General features: G+C 43.1%; 1 protein-coding gene across 2 annotated transcripts in view; it reads left to right on the forward strand.

The window, feature by feature from the left end:
* The window catches only part of LOC117252396 (TNF receptor-associated factor 2-like), a 180044-nt gene extending 159809 nt beyond the window's left edge, over positions 1–20235 (forward strand). Inside the window, exons 8-11 of one of the 2 annotated variants that reach the window (XM_033619233.2) lie at positions 3099–3276; positions 3412–3560; positions 17285–17503; positions 17615–20235. In XM_033619233.2, coding sequence (XP_033475124.1) covers positions 3099–3276; positions 3412–3560; positions 17285–17503 — 546 coding nt within the window. In that variant the 3' untranslated portion in view covers positions 17615–20235. Of the gene's footprint in view, positions 1–3098; positions 3277–3411; positions 3561–17284 lie in introns of both variants that reach the window. The other variant, XM_078171015.1, reaches the window with a different exon arrangement.
* Positions 20236–20481: the final 246 nt, after the last annotated feature.

Here is a 20481-nt window from a genome sequence, read left to right on the forward strand (position 1 = left end):
AGTGGAGGACATCTCAGTCAATGAAAACGTAGTTTTTCATTCAAGGGCGGGGCTTTGAGCTAAACTTGCTTGGATTGGATTGGGAATCCTGTCACAAGCATTGTAGCGGTATATGAGGCACAACTAGTGGTTAACTGTTTGTGTACCAAATTATTGGTGGGGACATTTCAGCGCTCGCTGGGTATTGGTGTGGACACGACCCCACCGTCCCCACTAAAAATTACACCAGTGGTTAGCAAGCTAGCTCATGAAGATATAGCCTACTGAATGCATACTCATGCTGCTTTTGCTTGTTAATGATTATAACAGGGAAAAAAGACTGACCCTGCTGTACAAGAACCAGTGAAGGGAAGTGGGGAAACTTTGCTGATATTCAACCAGCTGTGTGTCATCGCATTGTGCGCAGATGAATGTTGTTTGACTTCCCCCGGAGATCCCTGCTTGTCCAGCGGCGGAGGTCCGGGTGCTGGCAGCGGCACGGGGGCAAAGCCAAACACTCATCTGTTCAAACTGTGATGCCACACAGCTGGTTCAATATCGGCAAAGTTTCCCTTTATATTTTTCGTCTTCTGTAGCGATCAGCAGTGATGTGGTGGTTCACTTTTACGCTGTGATCTGTAGCCTATAGTTCAGCTTTAGCTTCTAACTGTCTTTGTCTTTTTAACCTGTTGTTGCTGCTGAGTCAGTTTGACATCCTGGATATATCCTTCAAACACAGACTGTAGACCCCTCTGTCTGCTTCTCTCTGGAATCACTGTTTCAGTTTTTCAAAAATATGATAATATTTCTTCAGGGAGTGCAGTTACTTACAGTGTGGGCTCCATGCTTACTCCGACAGCTTGTTGGACCATTACAAAGGGGCGGGGCTTAGCAAAGGGTCAGTTGGCATGCTGTCACGCCCCCATTTCTCTATTCACCTTATTTTTCACGGAAACACGGAGGCAAAACAGAACGCAGCCAGCTTCCAGTTTTTTGTGCGACACTTCCGGTCCAGCACTCTTGACCACTGTGTAAATGGGAATCACCTTGTTTACCTTGTTGAGTTTAGCTATACATATATATATGTATATATATATATATATATATGTATATCTCACATTTTTCACGTCACTATATCACCGTTTAGACTAATCTGATGTTTGTAAAGTCTATAAACACAATGACTGAACAAACATTAGTATTTTCTCTGTGTGTAATTAATAACATGGTTATCGTAGATTAGCTGGGCTAACCGTTAGCTGTTAGCCGTTAGCCGTGTCTGTAATAACTCACTAAACTCACAAAGTGGCCCGTGAAAAAAATATTTTCTCCAGCGGATGTCTTAGTTACAACATGATTGAGCTAACTGGAGTAGTTTCATGTCGTATCCGACAACGGGAGGCTTTTAACGGATGACGATCCTGATGTTAGCTTTGCTGCTAGTGTTAACGTTAGCTGTCCCTGTCAGCTGCAGCCACTGATGCTTTCTAGATATCCTGATTTCCCAAAACTGAATAAATACCACACATAGCAACACAAAACTGCTGTGCTAGCTCAATCATATTGTAACAGCTGGATGGTTGATGCGTACATGCTGATTCAGGTGCTATCAGAGCCGATCCGCACATCACTATGGCTTAATAATCAACTCAGTCAATAAAAACAACCCGTCCTGTGTTATGAGTGTATGTCGCTGACAGAAAGAAAGAAAGAAAGAAGAGGAAAAAAAAGATAGAAAAGCAGCATACACCTCACATATTTATTTCTCACAGTTGCGCACACGTTTGGCCGGCATGCAGAAGCACCGTCTGTGTGTCTGTGTGTCGAGGGTGCGAGCTGCAGCTTCACCTGCTCAGGTAGAGAGGCTGTGTAGCCTGTGTGTGTTTTTTCGCTGATTCGGTTCTGCAGGTTCTCTGCTGGTACACTGGAGATGGGGATCAAGCAGTTTGTCTCACTTGGGATAGATTGTGCTTTTTTGGTTCATAGTTTTTGATTGACGTGCGATTTATTCGCGTTTAGAGGGAATAAATTTCCGTTATAACGGAAACGTGGGCACAGTTATCTATATAAAATACACAGACTAACTAACTAACTAACTGATTGCCTAACATAAACAACTGAAAACTGAAAAAAATTAGCTTGCACCGTTAGCTCCGGTAAGATAAAGCAAGAGGGAAAGCGGCTGACCGGAAGTCACGCACAAAAAAAAACTTCCGTGTTTGAAAATAAGGTGGATATAAGGAAATCAGTTTGCCCAGAGGTGTTTCATGGAGAGAGTTGTTTCTATGCACATATTAGGCCCTGACACACCAGTGTTGGACCATCAGCAAGTGTCTGTACATGTCTTGGCAGTCAGAAACAGCTGATAAGACGTTCGTCACTCTCTTCAAACATGTTGGTCTCTGCTGCACTCTCTCCTAAAGGCACAATATCTTCTAGCAAGATTAGATATGGCATCTTAACAGCTGCTTGGAGGTAGATCACAATTTTTTATATACTTTGTTGATAACAATAATAATAATAATAATATTAATAATGATGATGATGATGATGATGATAACAACAACAGACCTAATAATAATTTCATGGCTCTAAAAATTGGTGGGAGTAGACATCATTAGCCGACAGGCAGATTCAATAAAAACAATGAAAACCAAAACTGTAACATGTCAATATAGACATTCACATACGACTAGGACTGGGAGACTCTGTTTTTAGAGAGGGATATTTAAATTATGGGAATAACTGATGAGGTTGAAAGGCTGAGGATGAAAGTGCCTGCATTAGTAAATTAATGGTTTTAAATATTGTTGTCTATTAAAGCCTTTTGTAAAAAATGCCATTTTAATATGCTCTGCATGTAGTTAAAAGGTGTGTGTTTACATTTTCTAAAACAGCCGAGCCTTCATCCTTTGTGCACATGGACTGAGGCAGTTTGTACATTTACAGTACATTTGGTAGCAGAGTACGCAAAAATTCTGGTTAGAAAATGATACAGGATTTCTACTAAAATGGTTGTACGCAAGTACAGATTTGTGCATACGCACTGTTTGTGAATGTGCCCCAATGTTTTTTAGGAAAATCATGCACAGTCTTATTCATGTGTAACTGTGCTGCAGGTTCGTCAGCTTGAGAGGACGGTGAGTCTGAGGGACCTGTCTATTGTGGAGATGGAGGGTAAAATGAGGGAGATGTCTGCAGCCACATATGACGGCATCTTTGTCTGGAAGATCTCAGATTTCACCAAGAAGAGGCAGGATGCTGTAGCCGGCCGAGCCCCTGCGATGTTCTCTCCTGGTAACAGCTTCATATGATGACACCCATATGAGTTATAATCCAGACAATGATGAGGCATCTGTCTGATTAAGGATTTCCACTTCTTGCAGTGAATAAAAGGCATCATCACACTTTGTGGTGCATTATGTTTTCCAGCTTTTTATACCAGTAAGTACGGCTACAAGATGTGCCTGCGAATCTATCTGAATGGTGACGGGACAGGCCGTGGCACCCACCTGTCTCTGTTCTTTGTGGTGATGAGAGGACACAGTGACGCACTCCTCAAATGGCCTTTTAATCAGAAGGTAATGCTCATTTTAATCAGGGATCTTCACCCTGCACACAGTACAGTAGCATTTATTTCAGTATTTTTAACAATACAAGCTACCAAGCAGTCTATGAAGTCATTAAAACGAGCTCCACCTTTATTAAAGAGATGAACACATTAATGCATCAGTAATTATAATAATATATATAATTGATATTATTCTGCAAAATTAGTACTTTTGGTACTTGATGTACATTCTGATGCAGGTACTTACACAGTTTTAAATACTTGACTTTTACTTGTAACCAGTGATGCCGTTACTCTAATCTGATTACTTTTTTCAGTAACGAGTAATCTAACACGTTAATATCTCCAAACCAGTAATCAGATTTAAATTATTTATCCACATGACTGTGCGTTACTATTGCATTACTATGCCACCTCATAACATAGACAGAATGCAGATTTATTTCAACCTCACTCAGACCATCACCAGACTGTCTTTACCTTGAATGATGCCATCATCTCCCTATCCTCGAGACCTATATATCAACAATGTCATGTGATTGACCTTAGGAGGCTTGGCTCGCCCATAAAAGCACCCCGGTGAGCATGCCTCCTCCTCTTTGCTTCCCTCACCTCATCCGAGACCTGCAGGTAAGTGTGTTTGGGACTCCACTTTTAACAATCCATCAATTTTGTGCAGGTGCCTTGTGTCCCTAAGGATTGCACCTGGTGGTAACTAATTACTCTAGCTGCATTTTTGGGTAAGCGCTGTTGTCTTGCGGTGTTTTCAAGCCAGGAATTAAGTTTAAAAAAATTAGTTTTTGCCGCAGTTACAGAGCTGTTCATTCATTTGTTGCTTTTTGAGCTGCATTTGTGTTTCCCCATTAACTCACTGTTGACAGGGTTTGGGCAGGCATTTCTCAGTCCCAGCACTCCCAGGGATTTGTCTCTGTGCCTGTGGCGGGGGACTATTTGCAGATGCTCAGGAAGGCATGGAATGCCCCCAGCGGGGTGCCCCAGTTTGCTCAGGAGACTGGTTAAGGGGATATGCCTCCTGTAGAGCGGGAAATGGTGGATTGACATCTCTGGGTCCAGAGCGTGTGACTGCGAATCCATGCTGTCCAGTAAAAGAGTGCGACAAGACTGACCGACTGCTGTCGGTCATATAATGCAGCCACACGAGCAGCCCACTCGGGAAATGCTCTCGCTATTTTATTGGCAGCTCTTAGGAGGACTGCCAATCCTGATGACCAGGACACCATGAGCCTGATTGATGCTGCTCTTGTCACCCATTCTCAGCTTACAAGGGACATTGGTGCATCTATGTCTGCTGCCATAATAATAAAATAATAATAATAAATCAATTTTATATAGCGCCTTTCAAGAAACCCAAGGTCGCTTCACAATTGCAAACAACCACAAAATCACACAGACAACCACAAAATCACATGACATGAACAAACAGAAAACACAACTAGCTGGCAAAAGCCAGCAGGAAAAGGTGCCTCTTTAGCTGAGATTTAAAAGAGTCCAGAGTTGACTGACATGATGTCACGGAGGCAGATTTGGTTAGCGCAGACATCTCTGCCTGAAAATATTCGGAAGGAGCTGACCAATATGCCGATTGCGCCAGCACATGTGTTTCACCCTGACTCTCAGGGTGCACTGGATAAAGCTGAACAATCTCGACGTACAAGAGATTCTGTTCGGCGCATATTCAGCAGGGCTGCAGCTGCCAGGTGGAAACCTAGGGGCTCCCAGCCTGCCCCGCAGTCATGCTGGACTCGCCAGGAGCCATGGGCTTATGGCAGGAGACAGGAGTCGGGGTTCTCGGCCTCTGGTGGTTCCAGGCAACCTTCGCAGCGCTGGCAAGGGTCCCAGCCTCACTCCTCAGCTAGGGATGTACCCCACAGGAAGCGCCCCCTCCAAAGGTCCAGGATCTCAGGGGGGTGTTGCCTAGGGATGTGTGGGGGTCAGCCACCGAAACTTGTTCCCAGCTATGCCTGGAAAGCTGGGAAGAAACAGTGTCAGACCCATGGGTACTGACTATTGTATCAAAGGGGTACAGAATTCAGTTTCGGCAGCTTTTTACGGGTTTCGCATGACCGTTGTCAGGGACCCGACCCAGGCACAGGTGTTGGAAGAGGAAATCTTGGTTCACCTCAGTGGATCTGAAGGAGACCTACAGTGGTGGAAAAAAGTTTTCGGACACCCCATGCATTTGTGAAATATTGCATTAAGAATCACTCTTAGGTCTTCAAGTGCAATTTATTTTAGTACAGTCACAGCCAAAATACTAAATAAATCCTAAAAAAGCCATTAAAAACTTAAAATTGATTGGTTCCATAAAAATACATAAGAAATTTTGAGTATTGGGTCATTTTGGTACCAGTGATGAAGGTCGTTCTTTCTATTAAAAGACACAATTTTTGTTGCCAAGCTTCGTGTCTACATAAAGCCAGCACATTTGAAAGTTCTTCAGACACAAAAATGGCTAAAACAAGGAACCTAACGCAGGAAACACGCCTGAAGATAAAGATTCTCAGCCAGGAAGGGTACAGCTGCCGCCAGATAGCCAGGAAGTGCAGATGCAGTCCTTCAGCAGTTGGATACACTCTGCAGAAATACAGATGAACAAACAGCTTGGAAGACAAACCAAGATCTGGGCGTCCAAGGGTTTCTTCAGCAAGAAATGACCGCATCCTGATCCGCATGTGCAGGCAAAACCGCCGAATGACATCACAGGAGCTTCAGCAGCAGTGGTCAAACCAAACTGGTGTCCAGTGTTCCACCCGCACTGTACGTGGCCGACTTTTAGATCATGGCTTAAGGTCCTACAAGGCTATCAAGAAGCCCCTGATCAATGAGAGACAGAGGTTAGCCCGGCGTCGTTGGGCCCAGGCACACAAGAACTGGACAGCCAGGAATTGGAAGAAGATTTTGTGGTCAGATGGGTCCAGTTTCCAGCTTTATCTTCCTCCTACTAATGTGAGGGTACGCAGAAGGCCAGGCAAAGCATTATCTCCAGCATGTACAGTACCTACTGTCAAGCATGGTGGAGGCAGTATCATGGTTTGGGGATGCATGAGTGCTGCTGGTGTTGGTCATCTCACTGTCTGTGATGGCACATTGAACTCTACCAAGTATTGTACCATTCTTGAAACCCACATGCTCCCTTCTGCGCGTGCACTGTTCCGTCGAGGTAAAAACTGGATGTTTCAACAAGATAATGCCCCTTGCCACACATCCAAGGCCAGTAGAACTTGGCTGCAGGAGCACAGTATCCAGGTCTTAGAGTGGCCAGCTCAATCCCCGGACATGAGCCCCATTGAAAATCTGTGGTGGATTATCAAAAGGTCTGTTTCAAAGCATAAACCAAAGAATTTAGAAGAATTAAAAGCAGTAATTCAAGAAGAATGGGACAAGATTACCCCTCAACAGTGTGAAAGGCTCGTGGGGAACATGCCAGCCAAGATTAGAGCTCTACTACATGCCAATGGCAGGACTACTAAATATTAATTTGATGATGTGATGGTTTATTTATTTTTTGTTCAGTTTTGAACACATTCTCTGTTATCTGTTGACTTTGATACCGACAATGTTGAGAACTGACATATTGAAACTGTCAAGAATTTAGTTTTGTTAGTTTTTCTTGTAAACAACAAACAAAAAAATATAATTTGTATTTGTTTGTATCTGTCTAATGCAGCCACACCTTTTGAAACACAAAAAAGATTTTTCCACAAATATTTCATGATAATATTTGAGATTGTGTAAAATTTTAAGGGTGTCTGAAAACTTTTTTCCACCACTGTACTTCCACGTACCCATCTATCCAGATCACAGACCCTTTTTTCATTTTGCCTTCCAAGGCCAAGCTTATCAGTTCAGGGTCCTGCCATTTGGCCTTTCCCTCTCACCTTGGGTGTTTACCAGGGTGGTGGGGGCTGCCTTGCCTCCTCTCCAGCTGTCGGAGATCAAGATCCTTCCCTACTTGGACAATTGGGTGATTTCCCTCTCACCTTGGGTGTTTACCAGGGTGGTGGGGGCTGCCTTGTCTCCTCTCCAGTTGTCGGGGATCAAGATCCTTCCCTACTTGGACGATTGGCTGATTTGTGCTCCATCCCGCAGCCAAATCATAGAAGACACACAGAGTGATCTCACATGTGCAGTCCTTGGGGTTTCAAGGTAAATGTGAAGAAAAGCAACCTTGAACCGCGGCAGCAGGCAGTTTTTGTGGGTCTTTGTCTGAACTCCCTCACAATGATGGCATCCCTCACCCCTCAGAGGGTGATGAAAATTCTGGCCCTCCTGGATCGGTTCTGTCTTGGCAGGAGGCTAGCATTGGTTCATTTTCAGAGGCTGCTGGGGATTATTTCGGTCGCGGTGGCTGTTGTTCCTTTGGGCCTCCTCAGAGCTTGGCCACTGCAGAGGTGGCTGAATGCCTTCAAACTCCACCCAAAGTTGCACAGGCAGGTGAAACTTGGGTGACACGTACATGTCTCCAGGCGTTACGCCCGTGGAGGAACAGGGGGCTTCTGCTCCAGGGGGTTCCCCTTGGGACCATGCCATCAGTCTGGGAAGGCAGGATGGTGCACGGGCTGTGGATGCCACCCTGGGGTGGCGAACACATCAACGTTCTGGAATTGAAGGCAGTACACCTTGCATTGAAGGCTCTCCTCCTCCCTCCTGTCCAGGACTGGTCCTCCCCCGGGAGAGTGGAGGATCCACCTGGAGGTGGTAGCCCTCCTAGGGACCCGATACAGCAGACTGACCTCTCTGCATCGGCGGAGACAACCCACTGCAGGATGTGGTTCTCCCTGGAAGGTCAGGGAGTTCCCCTGGGTTTGGATGCACTGTCTCAAGAATGGCCGGAAGGATTGTTTTCCGCTTTTCCGCCGTTCCCTCTGATCCCTCTGTTACTCAACCAGGTTGCCCTGGGCCACTACGGGGTGCTGTTGATAGCCTCCAAGTGGCCCAGGAGGCATTTGTTCCCAGTACTCCTTAGCCTGGTTCACGGTCAGCTGTAGGCCCTGCCGGTCAGGATGGACCTTCTTTCCCAGGTGGGGGGGGTCAGATATGGCATCCCAAACCGGAAGTTCTGCACCTTTGGGCTTGGCCCCTTCTCAGTCACTCCCTCAGGGGTTAGATAAGGCTGTCCTGAGAACCCTAGGCAATGCCCGGGCTCCCTCCACTCGTGCTAACTATGACCAGAAGTGGAAGGTATTCTCTGCATGGTGTTGCAACAACCAGGTGGATCCACTCATTTGTCCAATTGAGCTGGTTCTTCGCTTTGTGCAGTCCCTTTTGGACTCAGAGAGGGCTCCCAGCACGATTAAGGTGTACACCGCTGCTATTTCTCCAGGCGTTACGCCCGTGGAGGAACAGGGGGCTTCTGCTCCAGGGGGTTCCCCTGTTTTGGTCTCTCAGTTCTTTAGAGGGGCGTACCAGGTGTGACCAAGTAGGGCCCCCAGGGCTCAATCGTGGGATCTCCCTGTGGTGCTACGGTCCCTAATGCAGGCCCCTTATGAGCCCATGGAACAGTCTAATCTTAAGTTTTTGTCCCATAAGACGGCTTTTCTCTTACCTGTGTGTTAGGCCAAGAGAGTGAGTGAACTGTATGCTCTGTCTGTGAGTGAGTCTTGTTTGAGATGGAAGGCAGGTGACTCGGGTGTGTCTTTATGGCCTAACCCCTCATTTTTGCCTAAAGTGGTGAACCCTCAAACAGTGAATCAAGTGATTGAGATCAGCGCATTTCAACCCAGTTAGGCTCTGCTACAGGAGGGCGCTGGCCTGCTTTCTTTGTGCCCGGTGAGGGCACTGAGGGCTTATGTTTGCAGCGCTCACACTCTCAGCTGTTTGTCTGTTTTGGTGGCAAGAAAGTGGGCCACCCTGTATCTAAACAGTGCTTGTCCCACTGGATTGTCAAAACTATTGTTGAGGCCTATTCTGGTCAAGATATCCCTGTCCCGGGCCATGTGGTAGCTCATTCCACCAGAATTGTTGCCATTTCCTGGGCTGCTTTGAAGGGGGTTCCTCTTTCAGAAATCTGTGCAGCTGCAACATGGAGTACTTCCTGTACCTTTTCCAGGTTCTGCAGAGTCAACATGGCATCCCCTGCTCCACTGGGTTTGGCCGTGTTACTCTCAGCTGGTGGGCGAGGTTGTGAGGTGGTGGAGTCCTCTGTTCTTCGCGACACCGCTGGTACTATTCATCCAAAGTAAAGACCGTGGCGACGGTCTGAGTGAGGTCGAAATAGATCGCAAGTTATGCCTATAACTATGGATCTATGAGACCTAACGATGACCATCACCATCTCTTGTCACTCAGAACGGGCTGAGGCATTCCAGCAAGAGGAGGAGGTGTGCTCACTGGGGTGGTTTTATGGGCGGTGAGCCAAGCCTCCTAAGGTCAGTCACATGACATTGTTGATATATAGGTCTCGAGGATAGGGAGATGAGGGCATCATTCAAGGTAAAGACCGTGGTATAATTATTTGCTGTTTTCTTCTGTCTCCGGGAGTGACGTCACATGTGTGACTGCGACAGCTCACACATGCATCGTGAGAACGAGCCTGTCGGTAGCGACAGAGCTCACGTTGAACACGCGACCCCAAACCAAACTTAAACAACCAGAGCAATGGAGCAAGATGAGAGGTACGCGTTTTCTAGCTGGAAATACAGCCATTATTTTGAGTTTGTTTCAATTAAGGACAACAAGAATATTAATGTTCATTGTACACTCTGTGCTGGCAACAAAATGCTATCCTGCTTCAAAAACACAACGTCCAATTTGAAGAAACATTTGGAATCGCAGCACAACACAGTCAAGCTCACAGAGAAAGTACCTCAGAGAGCTGCGAGCAAAGCCTCGGCCTCGACTTCTGCAGGAGATCACCCACTCACCAAACAACAAAAGCTGGACTTTAGTGCTGCAAAACCACAGCCAGTGAGTGGGGGAGAGTTGAAAAAGTTGGTCGGGTGGTATGTTGTAGAGAAAATGCTGCCGCTGAACACTGTTGACTCGCCCTCGTTCCATGCCATAATAAACAAGGTCCCAAGTACAAATGCCTCACAGAACATATTTTTCTTCCTACTTGCACAAGGAATATGCGGAGATGGAGAAAAATCTGAAGGCCGTGCTGAACAAGGTCGACTTTGTGTCAACTACGGCAGACATTTGGATTGCTAACAACAGAAGCTGTATGGGAGTTACTGTCCACTGGATCAATAGATCCACATTAGAGCGCAACAAGGCCGCATTAGCATGTAGGAGAATTTGCAGTAGGCACACATATGATGTTATTGGTGCAGAAATCGAAAACATTCACTCTTCATATGGACTAATAAACAAAGTAGTAGCAACAGTGACTGATAATGGATCAGACTTTGTCAAGGCTTTTAAAGTCTATCAGCCTATCACAGAGTCCGATGATGAGACGGAGGAGGAAGAGTCCACTCCCACGGATGTTATCACTTTTGTAGATGAGCTGAGAATAAAATAAGAGTCTCTCCCCCACACTACAGGTGTGGAGAAATACCTTACTTCCAATGCAGAGAGCAAGGTTGTGTATAGGAGCAGCGCAGCGAAATGTACAGCTCTTTGGACCAAAGCAAGTCAATCTACCCTTGCTTCAGAAACAGTGGAGGAAGTCAACAAAAGAAAGCTCCCGGTACCGACATCCACAAGGTGGAATTCCTTTTATGGTGCTGTAAATAGAATCACAGAAATCCCCATAAATGACCTGAATACTCTGTGCACCAAGCTGGAAGTCAAGAGCTTCAAAGACAAAGAATACCAGTTCCTGCATGAGTACTGCACCGCCATGAAGCCTCTGACTGTAGCAATGGACATCCTACAAGTCCAACCGTCCTTATGAGACTTTACTACCCACACTTGAAGTTCTCATGCAGAAGACCTTGGCTGTGAAAGACACCCTCTCCAAAATGACTACAGGTCTTGCAGATGCCATAGTGCAGGTATGTTCCATCTTTAAGCTAATTACATTTTTTTGGATTGCACTAATCATGAACATGGAACAGAGTCACTCCATACTGCATATGTAGGTTGTCAGTAGCACAAAATAAAGACCACAACTATCCCACTGCGCTGTGGTAAAAATAATAGTTGTCAAAAATATTCATTATTACTGCAAAAGAAGATTAAAACAAATAAAGAGTCAGTAAATAACCAAAAAAATTAAATCCATAATATTAATCCCACATGAGGCATGGTTTGCAAATAACTGTATGACAAAATAAATAGTAGGCCTTATAGGCTACAACTAGATAATAAGAAACATATCAAATTATATTTTTCAGGCTATCCACACTCGTTTTGCTGGTGTGCTGGACAACAAAGATGCCCTTCTCGCAGCTGTCAGTGTCCAAAATTCAAACTCCAGTGGTTGAGAGATGAAGGTAGGAGGGAGCAAGTAAAGGAGCTTCTGACATCAGAGTGTCGCACAACTGCCTCTGCACCAGCAGCACCACAGAGCCCTGCCAGTGTGCCCACCATGTCTGCCAGCCAAGGTGACATGGACTTTTTCGCTTTTGAGACAGAGCCAGAACAGACCTACTCGGCAGAAAAGGAAGTCATGGACTACTTGAGGTCAGGGCATGAGCTTCATATTTTGGATCAGTTTTCAAACATAAATAACACTTTCTTGAAGTATAACACTCCAACCCCGTCTAGCACTCCTGTGGAGTGGCTTTTTAGTCTGGTCTGCTCACACCTAGATGGAACAGACTTACTAATGAGGGTTGAGAAGCTTCTGTTAATGAGATACAACCACTGGTTTACTTGCCCCTCTCCACTGTTTCACTCAGAACACTAGGACAATATCTGAATATGTTGAGGGCAGGCAGATTAGGCCTAAACAAAGTTTACAGATTAAAGAGCAAAAGGAAAGTCGGGTGAGATTTTGTGCATTGTTACAGTTACTGTTAAATAGGCTTTGTAGGTTAAAAAAAAAAAAGACAGGCTTTATTTATGTATTTATTTTACAAAAATAAGTGTTTTTGTTAAGTGAGGTCAAGAAAGACTGGCTTTATTTTATTTATTTATTTTTTAAAAAGAAGTGTTTATGATAAGTGAGGTCAAGAAAGACTGGCTTTATTTTATTTATTTATTTATTTTTTAAAAAAGAAGTGTTTATGATAAGTGAGGTCAAGAAAGACTGGCTTTATTTTATTTATTTATTTTAGAAAAATAAGTGTTTATGTTAAGTGAGGTCAAGAAAGACTGGCTTTATTTTATTGCATGTTTTATAAATACATTAACAACCTTAAACATGTGTTACAAATGCTTTTCAGATAAAGTGAGTATAAGCAAAACTGGTTGTCATTTTTATGTTGAGGCGGCAGTGCCAGCAGCCAAAAGTAACTAATTACGTAACTAGTAATCTAACTTAGTTGCTTATAAAATCAAGTAATCATTACAGTAACTAGATTACTTTTTAAATGAGTAATCAGTAGCCTAATCATAAATCAGATTACTTTTTCACAGTAACTGTGGCAACACTGCTTGTAACAGAGTATGACTACCCTGTGGTGTTAGTGCTTTTGCTTAAAAGAATTCTTTGACTGTAAAATGACCATTTGTATATGAGTTACCCTGAACCTTGAACCTACCTCAGTGTTCAACATAACATTTTTCCCCACTGGTCCCCCAGGCCAGTACTTCAGAGTTTCACTGGAGAGAAAAAAAAATGTCTATAAAACTCCATTTAATTTAATTTCATTTAACTCCATTATACCTCACCATAGTGCGTGATGGTATACAGCAGTCCTCACAGAAGCTGATGTATGATGTCACAGCCTCCGTGTACTCATCCAGACTATTGGTGGCGGACCTGAAAACACCCCAGTCAGTAGTGTCCAAACACGCCTGGAGATCCTCTACAGCATCACTGCTCCACTTCTTAGATGACCTCACAACAGGTTTACAGAGCTTTAACTTCTGCCTGTATGAGTGAATCAGGTGGACGGTGGTGTGGTCAGAGTGGCCCAGTGCATAGGCGTGATAGGCGTTGTTGACAGTTGTATAACAGTGATCCAGGATATTCTTCTCTCTGGTCAGACATTTTATAAACTGTTTGTATTTGGGGAGTTCATGGGTGAGGTTACCTTTGTTAAAGTCGCCAAGGACAATAACTAAGGAGTCTGGGTAAGTCTGCTCCACACAGTATCTGGTCGGCGAGCGTGCGTTGTAGCCTACCTACTGCACGTTGGCCGGCGGTGGGATGTAAACACCCACCAGAACGAATGAAGCAAACTCACGGTGGGAGTAAAAAGGTTTGCAGTTGATGAAAAAAGATTCCAGATCAGGAGAGCAGTGCTGCTGGATCACTGTCACGTCATTACACCAGCCACTGTAAGTATAAAAACAGATACCTCCACCTTTGGTTTTGCCAGAGAGTTCCGTGTTACGATCCGCTCTGAAGAGTTGGAAGCCTGCCAGCTGCAGCGCAGACTCCAGTATCGATCCACACAGCTACGTCTCCGTGAAGCACAAAACTGCAGATGTAGAAAAGTCTCGGTTTTTCACCATCAGTAGCGGAAGTTCATCCAGTTTGTTGGTCAGCGAACGCACGTTGGAGAGAAATATACCTGGCAGCGGTGTGCGGTGTCCACATTGGTGGAGACGCACAAGCGCAATGGCACGTTTCCCCCTTCTCCGGCGTTTCACTGCACAGGCAAAGGTGAGGGCACCTTTGGCCAAAAAGCCCAATAAATCCACTGAAGGCTCAAGAAAAGTGGGGAAAAAATCCGCTGGAGTTGTTCCCCTGACAGCCTGATATATATTAGCCTACTGAGGTAATGTTAGCTTCTCGGGCATGCTTAGCATAGAACATCTCACTGAGCTCTGACCTGTCGCGCGCGGCGTGGTTAAAAAAACAAACACACAAAAAAACCTTATAGTGTCACTGGCCTGAGTGGGCCTGTGACTGGTCAGTCAACTTGACCGACATACTTTTTGATTGGCCCCGGGCCATCGGGCCATTGCTTATGTCGAACACTGCTACCTTGAATTTGCAAAGAAAGCTTAGTTTTTTCCCATGCCTCCACACTAAACAGAGCAACCAAAAATGTTGAACATTCTTCATGATTTAAAGTAAATGAGGAACACGTTTAACATCAGAAAAACTAAACTAAGCACAAAAAGTAAGGAAATTTGTGTTTGGTAGATTATTTCTTTGTTGTAACAATGCTTCTTGGCAATTAAAAAGCCTGTTTATTACCCTTTTAAATGGTACCACATTTGTAAGGAACATGAATTTGTGGGTTGAGCAGCAGAGCTGAGTATATGGGTTGCGCCCATGAAAAAATTGCCAAATCTTTTCTTTTCTTTTTTTTGTTGCTATTGACTCTTGTTTTGAGCTTCTGGTATTCCCAGGTGCTGACAATCAGGTGTCAATCAGGCACCTGATTGTCAGCACCTGTGAACATTGGCCCTGCTACAGTGGTCAGTTGGTGTCTGCTCCAAGAATTGGCATACCACATTTGACTGGTCTGGATAGGGCCCCTGCAATAGGGCAACTTCAAGCTGGTGTTCCACAAAACCAAGTTGTGGCATTATTTGGAGTGAGCCCTAGTAAACTAAAAGGCCAAGTTCCATATAACGGGGGATGTCAGAGACAGGCCACGGAGTGGGCGTCCCAAGAAGACAGCACCCCACGAAGACCGTTTCCTCATCCTGTCAGCACTTAGGAACTGTAGGCAGTCTTCTACAGATTTGCAAGCAAGGTTTGCAGGATGATGTGGCTGACGGCTCTCTGCCCAGACAATCCAGAACCGACTGCACGCAGCCAATCTCCGATCTCATAGGAGGCCTGCCACGACTGCCCTTCACGTCAGGCCTGTTTGCTCTGGTGTTGGCAACCAGGGGCGTTGCCAGGGATTTTGGGCCCCATGAAAACAATTTTTACTGGGCTCCTCACACAGCTGGCTGGGAGGCTGTTGAAAATTTTTGATGCTATATTACATAAAACTATGCATTTTGATGGTATTTTTGACTATCATTCCCATATTTGTGAAAAAAGAACAATCTCTTCCTCCACTTCCACATTCCTCCCTGACAAACTTGAAGAGGATCCTGGACCTGGCTCTGTAGAGTGTACGTGACATACATAAATTATATAGTATTTCCTATAATGTAGCTTAACTATTGTAATAGCATCATAGTCACCGCTTCAGGTGGCCTCCCACCATTTTGTTTTACTTAAAGGTGCTTTCAGTGATTTGACCAAAAATAACAAAAGAAAATGCGATTTTCACTAACAATCCCCCACTGCTCACTGTCTCCCTCTTGTAGGTCTAATTTATCTCCAAAACTGGGGACTCACAGGTGGTGGCATTGGATTTGAGGTGAAAAAATACATATATAAGGCTATATGGTCGTTAATCTATTTTTCTTCTTATTTCCAGAATATGTAAACATTTCTCTGATTGGATTGAGAGCAGTCTGCTGCACACACCACAAATTTTCTTCTCTGTTCCTACTGCAATTCTTCTATTTCAGTGATAGCTGAATTTTAACAAAACAAAAAAGTTTTAAATATATATACAGTATACATATATATATATATGTATACATATATATATATATGTATATGTATATGTATATATATATATATATATGTATATGTATATATATGCTTTTTAAATCATTAAAATTGTTCAGAACGATTTTTATTTCATTTATTTTAATTAATCTTTTCCATAATAAGACATTCATCTTTTATATCTTTTGTGTATATTGTTTTTTGTTCTTATCTGACATTTGAGTCTATAATAAAGTTTATCATTATTATAAATTCAACACACAGCTGCTCACCTCCTTCCTCACGTGGGGGTACTGGTTCAGGGGCAGGTGGAGTTGGGGGCTGACAGACAGCTGCTGCTGCTGCTGTTGCTGCTGCTGCTGCTGCACTTGACGTATCTGTTCGGAACGAGGCATCATTTTGACAGAGGGGAGGTCAACTGATTGAATATGAGCAGCTTGCTAAACATTTGACTGTATTGATTATTTAAGTAAAACAACAGTGAAATGTAAAAATCCAGAGTTTTCTTCAGAAATATGAGCTAACGTGGGTAGAAAAGTGAGCTAGCTTATAGACCACGGGCAACGTTAATATTCCATAACTTTCCACCACATGAACCACTAACAAACCCACCTTGCTTTTTGAAATACTGGGTGACATACCGTCGACCCTTTGCTTCTTTCTCCTCTCTTAGCTTCCTTTCTTTCCATTTTTGGCTACCTGATTTTTTAGCCATATTGCCGTCTCTGCCTCCTTACCCGCTGTCTGTGACAAATTACCGGCGCACTGCAGCTGATCCAGTGGGACTGAACAATGGTTTTAATGTTTTGGCTGATTTGTATATATATATATATATATATATATATATATATATATATATATATATATATATATATATATATATATATATATATATATTGCCAGTTGCTAATTTGGCTGCATTTAGTTGTAGTTTGAAATAATTTTGAAAACCAAAAGTACCATGAGGGTTTCTTCTGATGTTATTTTTATACTTTGCTTCACATTTTGTGGGTTATTGCACCAATATTTTCACTTATTTAATTTACTCTTTCTATGATCCATTATTAATTTTTAATCCGCTGTTAATAGAGCTTGATGACACCTGATATTATCATCAAGCTGTAGACTATAAGTTCTTAGTAGGTCTGTCAGAGCAGATGTAAGGCTACAGTGTTAACATCTGTACCCAGGTCACCCTAATGCTGCTCGACCAGAACAACAGGGAGCACATCATTGATGCCTTCAGGCCCGACATCTCCTCCTCGTCCTTCCAGAGGCCTGTCAGTGATATGAACATCGCCAGTGGTTGCCCACTCTTCTGTCCACTCTCCAAGCTGGACTCTAAGAACTCCTACATACGAGATGACACCATCTTCATCAAGGCCATTGTAGACCTCACTGGGCTCTAGGTAAAGGATGAGAGCATAAATCCAAACTTGCCTTTTGTTGCTACTAACCTGTTTGAATCAACAGGCTTTTGTATCACCAGTAACCTGCATTTGTCTTTGGGGTCTCTCTAGTTCCTTTGGTTTTGATACGGATTGTTGGTACCAGCATGCAAGACCAGAACAGGAAGGTAACCAATTTTTTGGCCACTGGCCACAGTGGCTGGTGGTCTTTATAAATAAACCACTGTAACTAGTTTACCTATCAAACCTAGTTTTTATTGGACAAAAAACTGAGTATCTACCAAAGTGACTGGGATAGTGATCATAGTATATATGTTAGTATTTGGCTGGTCACAGGTGTTAATTTCCCACCCTGCAAATGGTATTTGAACTGATAGATGCATTCTAAGACTTGTCTAGAAAATAATGCTTGTGAAGTAGACAACTGAGGGCCTGTGTCCACACAGTGTTTTTTTTTTCTTTTTTCTTCTCAGTGCCAAGGTCTTTTTTAAATTGTTCCCAATGAGGAGAGGGTGTAAGTGGCTGCATGCTGGCGCCTAGAGAAAAAGTGTTGTGCTCAGCATCTTTTTCAGAGCGCTTTGCTTTTTTGTGCAGCTTCTCCAGTTGCTTCTAGATAAAAATCTCTTAACTTTACAGAAATGCATGGGTGATGTCACTGCTGCACTTGTAGCTAGGCTACTGTCACAGCAAAGACAGAAAAGCCCATTTGTGGGAGCAGATCGAGAAGCTGACACTGAATGTTGCTGGTGAGTGTTGTGCATTTATCACGTACCTTTGTAAGCTTGTTTTTAACTGTGTAATCAACCCCCTGTTATTGTAGTGTTGCATTAGCTACCTAGCTAACGTTAATGTCAAGATATTGTTGCCATAGAAACAAATCCACCCAAGTGTGTCACTAATAAAAAAGTGCTCTCAGCGCTGGGATGAAACACTCTCCAGTGACCTGCCACCAATTTTCTGCAGAAGAAAAAAACACTGTGTGGACACAGGCCCTGAGATGACATTGTCCCAGATCTCCCATAATGATCCTATTGTGACTTGTACCATGGATGAGGCTCCTCATGTTCAGTTTGACACCTGAGTTTTACAGGAATTTTATGTCCATTCACATTCAAACTGTTTCCTGCATCAAGTAAATGAGGTCTTCTAGTGACAAAAACAGTTCTTATGTTAGCTGCTGTCTTAAGCTCCAAAATCATTGATAACTAACTAGTAGCTAGCATAACTACCATAACTTTGATTATTAATTAGAGCTGCATTAATCAACAAGCTAGAAATGCTAATGTTTGACATATGGCCTTGAGAAGTTGATTTGGCTAACATGTTAGTAAACTTACTCCATTACACATTCAGCAGACAGAGTAACATTAAGCCTTAATAGGAGTCATGTCTATGGCAACCTGATGAACTTAAGTCCAACATTCTCTCCTTTAAGCTCTGTTTTTGGTCTAAACCAGCTCTTGAGGAAAAAAGAATCTGTCTCTTTAGCTGCCATATGTTTCACTATGTTCACGAGTTAGTCTCTAATTGGACCAGTCTGAAGTGTACAGTGGGGAAACCTGCAGGATACTGCTGATAACAAGTCTGATGAGAGTGCTGAACCAAACCAGTCAAATCTAAATAGTGAAAAGACACTAAACAGTGCATAGAGCTGAGGGGATATTGGGTTATAATTCTGTGTGGACATGTCACTGTGAGTGACCCCTTTCATACTACATAGTCATCTGGCTTACTGATTATACAAAAATATTGATAGTGCAGCTGTTGAACTATAGAGTACTTGTGATGCAAACAGTATTTTTGTTATCTGATTTTCACCTGGGTTTTTGTATTGTATTTTTGTATTGTTAAAGTCTGAAATTTCAATCGCCAATAAATTTCCAGATTTTGTTTTAAAATGAAAAACTGAAAAAAATGGGCCTTGGATCAGTAACACTGCTGCTATGTAGATGAAAAGCCTACAAACACAGGGATAGATCAAGCAGGTCTAGGTGCTTGTGTTCACTGTTGGCGTTTAATGCTTGACAATTGGTTAATCTAATATTTGTTTGAATTTTTCATTTACGATCTGGGGCCTATTGCACAAAACTAGGATAAGGGATTAAGCCGGGATATCTTGGTTATTCTGGCTCAATTTATCCGTGATCTGGTTGCACAAAAGCGGGATAGTGGACAGCGGGATATGTTATGACATAAGTTACCATGGAGATTTATTCTGTGGAGCTAGCCTGCTCCAGACCAGGCTAAGTTCCAGGATCTATTTAATCTCATCCCTTATCTCAGTCAGCAGTCACCACAAACGGAAACCAATAGTTATTCCACTGCCCATTGCACATTGTTATCACATTCAACCAGACCCACTGTCATTATTTAAACATTTGTGATCATTAATTGCAATCATTTTAGATAAATGATGATTTTAGATGATTTTGCAATCATAAGATAATTTACAGTTTCCCATAGACTATATATAAAATACACATCCCATATAAATATAAATACACATCAAAGAGTAACATGATGTTCCTTTATTGAATAAGGATAAATCAAAGCAAGTAAACCATCAGCTCCTTTCAAAACTGAAGTCACACAGTGACTCTACAAGATAGAAAGCACGGAATCAAAGCATATTATACACCACAAGAATAAATACACATTCAAAGGTCTGTATATGATACACCCCGCGTGTCTGCACACTGAAATAAATGCAGGACACATCCATACACAACAAATGAACAGACAAATGAATGGATGCAGTAGCCTCCCTGCAAGCTTATATACACACAATATACAGCACAACCAACATAAGAGGCCAAATCAATTTAAATTGAATAAAAAAAAACACAAATTCCTCTGCCAATGCAGGCCATATTTAACTGAAATTCACAGCATGCGTCTCTGCCACTGCAGGACATATTTAACTTAAATTTAAAGCATGCATGTTAACTAAAATAATTTAACACATATTGGTCCCTGAC

The sequence above is a fragment of the Epinephelus lanceolatus genome, chromosome 9 (genome assembly GCF_041903045.1).
Source record: "Epinephelus lanceolatus isolate andai-2023 chromosome 9, ASM4190304v1, whole genome shotgun sequence".
Lineage (NCBI taxonomy): Eukaryota > Metazoa > Chordata > Actinopteri > Perciformes > Serranidae > Epinephelus > Epinephelus lanceolatus.